Source organism: Polypterus senegalus, chromosome 1 (genome assembly GCF_016835505.1).
Source record: "Polypterus senegalus isolate Bchr_013 chromosome 1, ASM1683550v1, whole genome shotgun sequence".
Taxonomy (NCBI): Eukaryota; Metazoa; Chordata; class Cladistia; order Polypteriformes; family Polypteridae; genus Polypterus; species Polypterus senegalus.
The window spans coordinates 177,385,684-177,398,059 of record NC_053154.1 but is presented as its reverse complement, the minus strand read 5'-3'; the positions used below and the strand labels follow the sequence as shown (position 1 = coordinate 177,398,059).

The 12,376-nt window shown below is 38.0% G+C and overlaps 1 protein-coding gene across 5 annotated transcripts in view; it reads right to left on the bottom strand.

Annotated features, from left to right (window-relative positions):
• Positions 1-12,376, bottom strand: part of mrvi1 (murine retrovirus integration site 1 homolog) — a 186,934-nt gene that overhangs the window by 24,905 nt on the left and 149,653 nt on the right. For all 5 annotated transcript variants that reach the window (XM_039763543.1, XM_039763550.1, XM_039763566.1 and 2 more), the window contains 3 exons: positions 3,116-3,256; positions 2,563-2,694; positions 379-532 (listed from right to left, as the gene is read on the bottom strand). In XM_039763543.1, the coding sequence (XP_039619477.1) occupies positions 379-532; positions 2,563-2,694; positions 3,116-3,256 (427 nt within the window). The remainder of the gene's footprint in view (positions 1-378; positions 533-2,562; positions 2,695-3,115; positions 3,257-12,376) is intronic.

Sequence of the window (12,376 nt, the reverse complement as noted above, 5' to 3'; positions counted from 1 at the left end):
CAGTCTAAAACATTTAAAAAATTATAGCTTTATAATTTGCTTCTGTGACTGAAAGAAAAAATGAATGTCATAACTAATTCCTCCTAAAGTTTTATGGAACTTACAGGTAAAGAAATAAAGATTATCACAGGATCATGAATTATTCAAATGTGGAATCTGCTATAAAACACTCCATATGTAAAATTTAACAAAATATTTATGGAGGTCTTGAAAACTGTTATATAGTTAGAGGTTTTAGCTTGTTATTATGCAAGTCTGCCTCATCAGCTGTAAAGCCAAGAAGTATTTCATGCTAAGACTGTTTCTTTGTTTCGTAAGACCCTATAACAGGTAACACATTAAGAATTTATCATAGTAGAAATGTATAAATTACACTACCTCCACCATCAATGGAACCGCTATAGCTGCGATTTGTATTCTGATTTGCAAGTTTTTTAAACTCAATGAGCTCAGCATGGTCTTTTTCATATGTTCTTTTCAAGTTTTCTACATACTGCATCATGACTTCAGTTGCCTTTGACATACGCTTTTCCTAAAGATAGAAAAGATAAATAGCATTTTATTGATTTTATTAAAATTAAATAACATTCCATACAAGCAAATTAAATTTAAGAAAACTAGGCCTGAAACAACCCCCAGAAAATAAGTATTACATTGGGAAAGTATGCTTTCCTTAGGGTAAAGGCAGATAAGTACAACAATAAAATATAAACCCTGAGTAGAGAAATCTTTCAGTATATCAATTCATTTTCAAATTGCATAAAGCACTCTAAAAATTCAAAACATTATGTTTCAAAATCAATACACATGTTTTCAAATGTGTAGAAAAATGATAAATCAGAATGTGGCTTGCCAGTACTAGTTTTGACATTTACAATGCATTGATATTTTTTGACATGTTTAATACTAATATTACAGCTAAGATTTTATTAAAAGTTTGTTATTGTATTATTATACTGCAAAAAGTGCATTTATAGATATAATAACTGGTAGTAAAAAATTAGGCAAAAAACACAACATTCTCCAACCCACTTAATTAAATTCTGGCTCCCTGGGGCCCAGAGTCAATCCTGGCAGCACTGGGCCCAAAGCAGGAAATAGCCCTAGACAGGGCACCATTCCATCACGGGGCCTACTGATTCACATCCCAACATGCACAAATAGCAATTGCTAATTAACCAGAAAAGGACATCTTTAGTGATGTGGTATGAAAACTAGAGTACCTGAAGTTCAACCAATGCAGACAAAGATGTAATGTGCAACAGACAACAATCACATTTAGGACTCAGACCTAAGGCACTGGGTTTGTGGAGTAGCTGTGCTAACCACTGTGCCACCATCTCACCCCAGCAGGTACATGTACAGTCTTGAAAATGTAATAACACTGAGCTGTGTTTACTAGAAATGCGCCTGAATCTACTGGGTAGTCCACATATACATTTTTAAATTTTACACATAAACATGTGCACTGAAAAAATGTATAGTAAGGATGACCTAATGGTCCCTACTTAAAGAAGGGCAGTTTTGTACCTCATGATGGAAATTCTTAACACATTTATATACAGTACTTGCTTAATACCAAAAAATATATAAGAACTTACAAACTGTCATTAATTTTGCCATTCATATTTTTTCTGTGCACTTTCTCAATAGGAAAATCTTTCAATAATTCTGTCCATGTATGTATGTATTTCATGAACAGAGACAAACAAAAAATTCCTTATTGTACCATCTTATCCAGTACAGGATGCATCTCAGTCACATTTAAAAAAATGTCCATTCATATGGACAGAGTTCCAAGTACTGTTTGTTTAATATTGAAATATTTTTACAATTGAAAAATCTGTACTTGTCACTCAGTTCATATAAATGGGCATATCTGAAATGTGAGTGAGGTGCATCCTGAAGGGAGAAGATGTTAAGTTGACTTCTGCTTGAAACTCCTATCGTGGCCTAGTAGAATTAGGCATTTTCCTTTAAACCACAAGGCAGCCAGTCCAGTCAGTGTCTCTGACTCACTGTGCTAACCCAAACAACTGCCTATATTATAACAGTGCCTTGAAATAGAGATCACTGCAGGAAGGTTCTATATAAGGACATCTTTGACTGAAAGACTTTACTGAGTTATCAATACATCATGCAGTGCTCTCTGCTTTGTTAAACAACCTGTTGATGATCACTAGGAACAACATCATTTAATTCAAAGCAGGCATGGACTGTTAAGTAACTGGATTTGCCTAACCTAAAACTAAATTACATTTGTAAACTGTCTTGATTTTATTTTTGACAACCTGATCCCAGTGTTTGATAAAATGCGTAAATTACTTGTGAAACATTAACTTACAAATGTAGAAATGAATGGATGTTACTTATCTTTGGATATTAGGTATTTAGGCTTATATAGGTCCATAAAAAGATGTACTTTTATGATTCTGTAATGATTTCAAACAGCAATATGTAACATAGCATAGCATTCTAAAATAAAATGCCATAACCAAAATTATTTTTCAATGAGGGTTTCAGACATATCCAAATTATCCACAAAGAGGGCATCAAGGTTACCTGCCGAACAGCACCGACCATTTCTGCACGACTGGAGAGCCTGGTGGCCAGACGATGAAGTACTGCTATTGTCTCCATGAGCCTTTGATATGATTCTCGCTGTTCTAAGGTTTGCAATTGAATGACAGTGCTCTGAAAATGGTATACAAATGAAAACAAATGAGTATTGTATTATATAAATTCTAATACAATGAAAGAAAAAGAAAGTACTGTAACCTTTTCTTGACTCATACATACAGTACATACAGCTAAATAAATTTCCAAACACTGGTTTATAAGCAAATGCACAGTGTACAATAATGGTTACTATGCTTTAAAGTTTATTACCTGTTGATCATGTGAAAAAATCCCAAATAGTTTTGCACTTGGCTTGTCATATTCAGAAGCGAATTTATTTTTTACTTTTCATTTTATCAATTTATGTGAATTTTGTTCCCCTGATTCAGCTTTAATAGAGATTAATCATGTTTTATAGTGTCATTAATTTAAGCAAGTGGAGGAGAAGGAGAAATTACTCAGATATTGGAATTTTCTAAAATGTAGTACCATTTACCTTAAGGGCTCCTTTAAACTCCTCTAGCTCCTTTTCAGTATTCTCTTCTGTCACGTTTCTTTCTCGCTCCATCAGTTTAAGTCTTGTTTCCAGAGTGTAGCTGTCATTACGAAATGCTAAAGAGAGCTGTACAAAGGCAGTCTACATTGGAGGGAAAATAAAATCCAATACAGAAACTGTCAAAAATATTATATTTACATTTTTTAAGATGATACCGGTGAAAGCAAACGTGGGAAAGAATTAAATCATTCATACAATATGTAAAGCTTAAAAATGTATTGATTAGTTGATCGTGTGTTTTTCCATTACAGAATTGCAAAAATGGATTGACAAGCAGTGTATTCAGATAGATCAGCAGCACTGAGCACAATGGCACAGTGCAGACATGCTCACTAATGCCAGGCAAATTTAGAGTTTCCAATTTACATGCAAGTCTTTAGGATGTGGGAGTGAAAGTTGAATACCCAGGGACAAGCCCCAAAATTAAACATATACCTTTTGAACTGGGATGAAATAATAGACAAATTATAGATTATTAGAAAAGATGTTGTAACAGCACCTCATTTGTTTTATTAAGTAAAATACATTTATAAAAATACCCACTCAGGCAGTGCATGGGCCATAAATTCAACTAAAGCTAGAGCTGTGAGGCAGCAACACTGTGCCAATGTACTCTCCTTCCAGTTCTACTGTCTAGCTACTGAATACAAAAACATTTGCTTACTTTGAAACTTGCATGAAAAATAAAATAAACTCAGTTTAAGTTTATTCTTCTAAAGTGTACTTACACTTATTCCTGGTCATTATAATTTGTACAAAATGCAATACTGATATAACATTGCATGCAAAAAGAACATAAACATGCAATATGTACATGGAAATACACAAATAAATACATTTAATAAACCTACAGATTTTTTTTATTCTATATGCCAAATTGGAAAATCTATTACACTGAAGTTAGCTCAGCTGTTTTGCAATGCTGGAAAGGAAAATAATATTGTTCAGTTTGGCCAGGCTCATTGCAATGATGGCACACAGACACAGGAATGAGCCTAGGCTACCTGAAAAATATCAGGACATTTTCAGAAATTGGAGGTGACATAAACTAAGTCCCATTGAAAGAACAGATTGTTTACTATAGAATTTTGATTCATGGAAGTATCCACAGGCTTAACAACTTTTGCACAACATTCCAACTTTTTAAAAGTATATATTTTGTGTGTTTTGGTAGCAAAAACGTAAAAGTACAATTTGTTCCAGCACAAAATATCACTGTGCAATGGATCAGCACTCTGTTCAGGGCTGTTTCCTGCCTTTTACTGGACACTGCTAGCTCTCTGCCACCCTGAAGCGCACTAAGTAAGTTTGAGAATATAAAGTGATACTACAAAATACCACTGATGGCTAACATCTTGCAATTATTTAGTATGTACACATGCAACATTGTGCTTCCATTTAACACTCTCAAAAATAATCAAAAAAAGCAAAATGCTTTTTAGGAATATATTATAGCTCTCAATCATTAGAACAGGAACAAGGGGAGGGACAAGCCTCGCTTAATTTGCTGTAGCTATACACACTCTTGGAACAAATCACTCAGTGCTTCCCCTTGTGCGATGCCAATTTCCACTGAGATACACAGACACATGGCATCCTTCCTTGCAGCTGGTTGCACAGAAATTTATGTTTCTTTACACACCCAACAAAATACTAAGACAACATGGCTATATTACACTGCAGAGAGGAAAGTTTACAGGTGCTCAATAAAATAACCACAAAAAACACCATTCTCATATCCAGCTGTTCAAAGTGCAAGATCTCTTAGTGTTAGACAGAATGTCAACTGCTTTATGGCTAATTGAAATGCTGTTATCTTTTGTCACTTTAAGTAGTTATGCTGAAGGTAGTCTCATGAGTGATTAGACTTCTCATAACACTTTTAATGGTGCTCCTCAAACTAAATATAGTTTATTCTGCTCTCCTCCTGTCCAAGACTACATAACACTCCAATACAATGGGACTACTTTTTGGGGAGTTGCATAGTTTTGGTTTGTTGTCATCTGCTTTCTGTTATTGCACCCTTTTACTGTATAAGTTAGCATTGCTCTGCCACCTTTATAGCCTGAGCTGCAGCTTCTGTCATAGGTAGGCACAGGTAGCTGCTTATGTCTGCCTTTTTTCATAATATTGCATCTCTTTAGGGTGTTAGTGATACCTCACTTGATTTATAAACTGCAAGCAGCCAGAGCCAGAAATGAAGAGCAAGCTGCATCCTTAACTTGGGAGAGAGGCTGCAATTCTTGAGGTAAGCAAGGTATTATTACAGCCAAGTGCTGTTGTCTGGCCCAAAGATGGTAAGTCCCACTGATTGCCAAACTTTCATTAGTCATTTAAAGATAAAAATAGTTCAGCAGTTTATCTGTTGTAAGAGGATTTGTACTTCCTTTACCATCTGATAGATAAGAAACATTTTTCCCAAAAGGGCTTTAACACTAGAATCACCAGAGCCAATGAAAAAACTCACAAATCTGGCCCACCTTAAATCCCTTTGCACCTCTCCGTCAGCCTCTTTTGTCTTTAAATGTGCCGATAAGCCCAAGCAGCAAGCAGCCTGCTATACCATCCCCCCCCACCGCCTCAGAACGGGCAAGACGTTCTCCCAGTTCCTGCCTTGATTGACTATCTAGGAGTGAGCTACCCAGAATTTTAAGGGGAAGTAATTTGATGTGTGTTTTGTGTCTATAACAATCTATGTAAACACATTGTTAAAACAAAAACGTTTTTCATGTTTTAGTAATATATGACAAAATGTAGACATGAAATGTATAATGTGTGAAGGCTGATGGCCAAATATCAAAAACACTTTCACAAATGGTGCAAGTAAAATACAGTCTCCGTGGTGCAGCGGTTAGATCTGCTGATTTATTCATATTATTCATATTCATTTGCATGCCTTCTTGCGCTTGCAATCAGTGACCGTGTTTTTTTTTTTCGATCTTGCCCATTTTGGTGCTCGGTACTGTTTCTTTTGTACTCCAGGACATGCAGAGGAAAGAATAGTACAGAGAGGTCAGTTCTGCGCTATATGCAATCATCAGATTCAAATGTTAACAGTTCCCACACACCCAAGGACCGTCCTTCCTACATTTACGACATGTGTACCTGTTGCAATGTACACACTTCTCTCTGTGCTGTGGTTCCTATTACACTGAAGGGGCTGTGGAAGTGGTGGTCTTGGGACAGAAGCTTGTCGATGTTGTATCCTCTTTTGGTTTATCCATCGCCTTTTCTTGTAAGATGTGATGACGAAGCTCCTCTGGAAGGTGAGCCATGATCACTCTTCTTTTCTCAGTGGCCCACGTGCATGCCTTGTACAGTACATTTGTGTTGATCGCCGCCAAGTCAAGCATGTTATAATACACAGCAACTGGCCACCTGCGTGCTCACGCCTTCTGGTGCACGATGTTAATGCAGCACCGGGCAAAGAAGAAAGAGACAAATATATGTGACATTTTGAAGAACTCATTTTATGACCAGAATAGTGCCAATCAGAAAACATTGTTGCACTAATGCAATATTATTTGATAATGAACAGTGTCAGATCAGCTGCAAATGTATGGTATTTCTAAAAGTTAGCTTTTTTTCAGTTTTATTCTCTCAGTCACATTCACGCTTTCCCTCGCCCCCACCCCCTTCTGATCTGACTCTAACTAACAGTGCCAGTATAAATTCACACCCAATCTGTTGGGTTGTTGGGACCAATGCAGTTTCATTTAGAACCACTTGCCATTAGCTATAATGGAGCAGTGGAGTGGTGCGCAATGAGTGTTCACTGTGAAAGCCTTTTTATAAGAATGGTGGTAGTGTGACTGCTGCTCAAAGGTAATTTCAGCATCATTACCAGTTAGGACTTCAAGATCGTGTCCATTTTGCTCATGCAATTACAACATGGGTGTGTAATTTCGAGGAAATGGGTTCAACCTAAAAAAGTAGTCCCCAGGTGGAACCACTTCGCATACTACCCTATAGTTGATGATAGCTATTCGCTGATTGTTTGGAAGGTGCTTAATTTAATGCAACGGTGACATTCCATGGCTTTCGAGATCCCCAGATCTCACTATTTGTTATTTATTTTTTTTCTTTTCCTGTGGGGACATCTTAAAAGCCAAGTGTACTGCACATGTCCTGCAGCAACTGCTGAACCATAAAGAAGGACTGAAGAGGAAATTGCTGGCATTCCTCTTGACATGTTACATTAATCAATGCAGAGTTTCCACAACAGGCTGCCAGAATGTGTACAGAGAAATGTACAACACCTTCATAATGTTTTCTTCAAAGCATAAAATGAATATTGAATGAATATTGATTACCATCATTAATTGCATATCCTATACAATACATTCTATCATTAAATGTATTTTGTAATGTTTATTCGTGCATTGAACGTCAATTGAAAATTTCCCATTTTCCTGTGCCACATTGTATCTTGTGTGAACACCTTTTGCAGCCACCACTGCTTGACACTGCTTGATTTCTGATGCAAAAAGACAATAAGCCTCTGAATTTGTGGATGTGGGATGTAATCACATTCCTGCAGAAGGGTCTGATGGAAGTTGTTGGCCACTTGCAGGCAGATGGTCATGTTTCCAAATTATGTAATTCAGGGCATTCCAAGACTACTTCAAGGCCAAGGTCAAGGCAGCACTTTAAGTTGTGAAGACAGTAGCTGTATGTAGAGAGCCTCCTATAGGCTGCCTTGTTCTAAGACCATCAATTTGATGTGATCATGATCTGTCACTGATGTGGTATTTTGTTAGCTGGCATTTTTAACAGCAGCACAGGTAGCAAACCTGAAATAATCTCTCACATGTGTCAGTTCTGTTCCGGTGTAATCACTCAAGGGCAATAAGTTCTTGGACTGTCTTCTAACTCACCAGGTAGTTAACTACTTCAAGGTATTATGGAAAGCACACAAAACTATGTGGCTTTTTGCTTATTTTCACCTGAGCTTTGCTTTACTGCATTGAGTACTGTTTCACTTTCAACTTGTTGAACACAAATAAGTGTGTATGTAATAAGCTTTTGTGTATATGGCAAATTGCAATGCCTTACTGAACAAGATCACTGAGGTACAAAAACTAATGCTTTTAAAAAGACAGAAGTTATGACTACGGTTTTTATTCATTCCATATACAAACTGTTGCATTTTTTCAATTAGTATATGTGTTTTTTAGCATATAACCCTTTAATAGAACACTACATCTGTTTCCTGCAGAGGCATTAGCTCTCTTGGAAATGTGTTCTTTTAATATTGTGGCTTATTAAATAATTAGACAATATCATAATATACCAGAAAAGGCGATATCCCTCCCATAGTGATTACGGCGGTACAAGAATCACATGAGACAAAATATCTTTTAGCTTACATTTACTGACGTTTTACGCAGTTACAGACGGGGAGGCATATGGACAAACTTTATCCAGGTGGGAATCTGGATCAACACAGTCAGCCATTTTTTCCGTCCCTACGCTGGGAGGGTTTCCAACACCTATTGTTGGCATTAGCCTCAAGGGTCTGGCCACTGTCCAGACCTTTTATATGGTTCTTGCTTCATTTGCTGGTCTTCTCGTTTCCAAACAAGGGCTGAATTCCTCTCCCACAAAATACAGAAATATCATAGTGCTTACATGTCGATTCTCATTCTCCCAAGAAGGAAAGAAGGTTTGTGCTGATAGAGGACAGAAATACCCTAACCTGTGTTTAAGCTGACTACACAAGCCTCCAGTTGTCTTTGGCTATCTAATCCAATGCTTGGTCAGCAATTCTAATTGCTGAGCCTCTGTGTGCCACAGTTAACATGCACATGTGAATAAAACTCATAACAGTACTGTCCAGATACAGTGACATAAAGAAAAATGTAGTATTACAACATCACAAAGAATATTGGAGGAATAATGGACTAAAGTATTTAGTGGATGGTGAGGTGAAATATGCTCAAAGAACATTGCATTATGGTATTGCATTTAGAGTTACTGCTCTGAATTTTGAAATTATTATCATTAGGCAAAACATTTGCTTCCTAAGTGTGATGATCTGCGTAACCTTTTTCAGGAAACACAGATACATTCTTAACATCCTGTAAAACTCAACAGCCTGGACTTTGTTATCTAACCTCTTTTGACAAAGTTTACATTTTCATATCATTTAACATCTGCAAGATGTGATATCCAGCTTTGATTAAATATTTCTGTAAATAGAGGTCGATGTCTTGAATGTTGGGGTTAAAAAACAAAAAAAGGCAATAAGGTACTTCTGATTGAAGCACAAATTATAAAATGTTGTTCTGTGCCAGGTATACCATGTAGCTACTGGGGGAGCACGCTGTCTTGATTATATTAATTTCACTGTTATGTAAATGGTCTGCCTGTCTATAATAGCATAGAAGTCAAGGGTTAGTAGATATATTGGACATCGAAGCCCTAAAGGTCTGACCATCAGTCCATAGTATTAAAGGAACACTGTAAAGGCATGCGTACTGATTTCATGAACCCTGCTCTGCAAGTATCTCATTCTAATGCACAAGAGTATTGGCTTATAAAACTTATTCTAAATAATGAAGTATAACTAAGCAAATTATATATAGGATTTACCTGATAAGTATGAAAATAGAAAGTAGACACATTTTTAAATTAAACCAAATCCTAATATTACAACTATATTTCATCTATTTTAATATTTTAATTGCTTTACCATTGCACAGCAAAATGTATAAATTTGGCACAAGGATGAAACAGTGTGAATGTAGGAAAAAAATATAAGAGATGCAGGATTACTGCATCTTATGGAAGAATTTCCATAAGAATAGTCCTAAATTTTCATGCACAGGGGCCCATGAAATGTGCCCAAAAGACATTGACATCTTTGTTCATTTTAGGACCCTCCTTGGTTAACCTACTTTACTTTGCATCTCATATGTACCAACAACATCCAAACGGGTAACACTGTATTCTTATTTAAGGATGGAGACTCAAAGAGAAAGTAGTCTGGGTATCATTAAAAACTGAAAAAGGACTTCTGTTACATAGAGCGAAGGAGGAAGATGTGAGGTTTTTTCATTCCTAACAGATAACTGCCAGAGTATTCACATTAGTAAGCTATGTGATGTTAATGGTTTTGATCAGTTGCATCTACCGATCACAGGTGTAGTGATGACTGGAATTACTAGGAAGTAGCTGTGATTGGAGGTATCCACTCTGTTAGGGAGGTCCTCATCCTTCTAGGAGGTTATAAATGGTTAATTCCAACTAGTATTTCTTGAAGATGTGAGCAGGGCTGTTAATAGTATTACAGGCACTGAAATATGAGTGATAAGTTTAAATGTTATGTATCCTAATTACTTATTATTATGCTCAGAGCTGAGAGTCACGTGTGCTTTGTGCTGACGTGTGCTTTGCAAACGCTAGAGTCTGTTGAGAGTGTTGGTTTGTTCTGTGGTGTGAGATTTACATTAAAAAAATACATTTTGCTCTTAAAAACGTGGGTTTTGGTTGCCTCTAAGGAACCGTGTGGGAATTTTTAAAGCTTTTTTCCCTTTAGAAGGGTTTTTTTTTTCGCCCGCACAAGAGCAAAAGTAGCTGGGTGTTTGGAAGTGCGCTTGGAAAAGTTATTTGTACTTGTTCTTTTTCTTGTTATCTGTATTTGAATTAGCATCGAGGCGGCAGGGTAGAAAGCAGCAGTAACTGATATCGGCATTTGTAAATAAATAACCGCGTCGTCGTAACAGCGATTCCTTAGTTTAAAGGAAAAGAAAAAAAGGCCGCGGCTGACTTCAAAGCAGTAAAAGGTGGAAACTCAGTAGTGCGCAGGTAAGCGGCCTGCGTTAAGACACCGTTCAGGCACAAGGAGCAGTAGGAGCAAATAAGGTAGTAAAGTTTTATTTATTTGTTTATTTTAGATTAAACAGTCCTTAGCGGTCCAGAGGCAGAACAGTTAAGTGGGCGACAGCGTATTGGTTCATTAATACGGGGGAATACAAACAGTGCGAGTGAAGAGCTTATAAGTAAGAAGAGCGCAAAGCTAGAAGAGACAGAGAAAAGTAAAGTTAACCTCATAGAAAGGCAGGCAGCTGAGAGGGAGAACAGTACAGGAGCTTAAGGGGGAAAAGGTGTAAAATATCTGTAGCAGATCTTAGTGTTACCATTTAAGTTAAGGAGCAGCTGAAAGAAGAAGAAATTTAATTTTAAGAAAAAAAAATAAAGTTAAGGCAGCTTAGTAATCCCAAATCAAATTTTAATAATGAGGCCAGTGCAATGCAAGTCCTGTTGGATGTTGGACTTTTAGATGATGGTTTGGAAGAGCCAGTTGTCTATGAGGGCTACATCTGCAAGAGATGCCAGCTGATCCAGCACCTCGAGCTCAGGGTCGCTGAACTGGAGGAGGAGTTGGCTGACCTGCGTTGTAATAGAGAATTGGCGGACTTGGCCCAGGTGTCCTTTAGAGATAGTGTGCACCCCTAAGGTGGCGCGGGAGGAGATTCCAGACCAGACAGGTAGGAATAGGTGGGTCACGGTCGCAAGGCGTAAGGTAAAGGGTGCACACTGTCCGGGGGCATCAACCCCAGAATTAGAAGTGTCTAACGTTATCATGTCCTGGCGGAGCTGGACGGTGACTCTGATAATTCTGAGGTGGTAGGCAGGGTTGAGGAGCCCCAACGGGCCACCTCAAAACCAGTTCCCAAAAGAGAGAGGTAGTGATAGTTGGGGACTCAATCATTAGGGGATTGAAGCGCAGGTGTGCTCCAGAGAGAGAGAGTCTCGACGGTGTGTTGCCTTCCGGGAGCACAGGTGGGAGACCTCCTGGAAGGGTGGATAGGCTCTTGGCCAGAGCACGGGTGGATCCAGTTGTCATTGTCCACGTTGGAACAAATGACATACATAAGGGTAGTCTGTCAGTTCTGCGATCCAAATTCAAAGAGTTAGGTACCAAGCTGAGGAGCAGAACTGACAAGGTAGTCTTCTCCGAAGTTCTGCCTGTGCCACGCCAGTCCAGGTAAGATTGAGGAGATTAGAAGGCTTAACGCGTGGCTCAAATCTTGGTGCAGGGTAGAAGGGTATAGGTTTATGGGGCATTGGGACTCCTTTTGGAACAGATGGGACCTGTTCGCCGTGACGGGTTACATCTGAACCGGAGGGGCACCAATGTATTGGGGAGGCGTATGTGTAGGCTAGTCGAGGATTGTTTAAACTAGGGAATGGGGG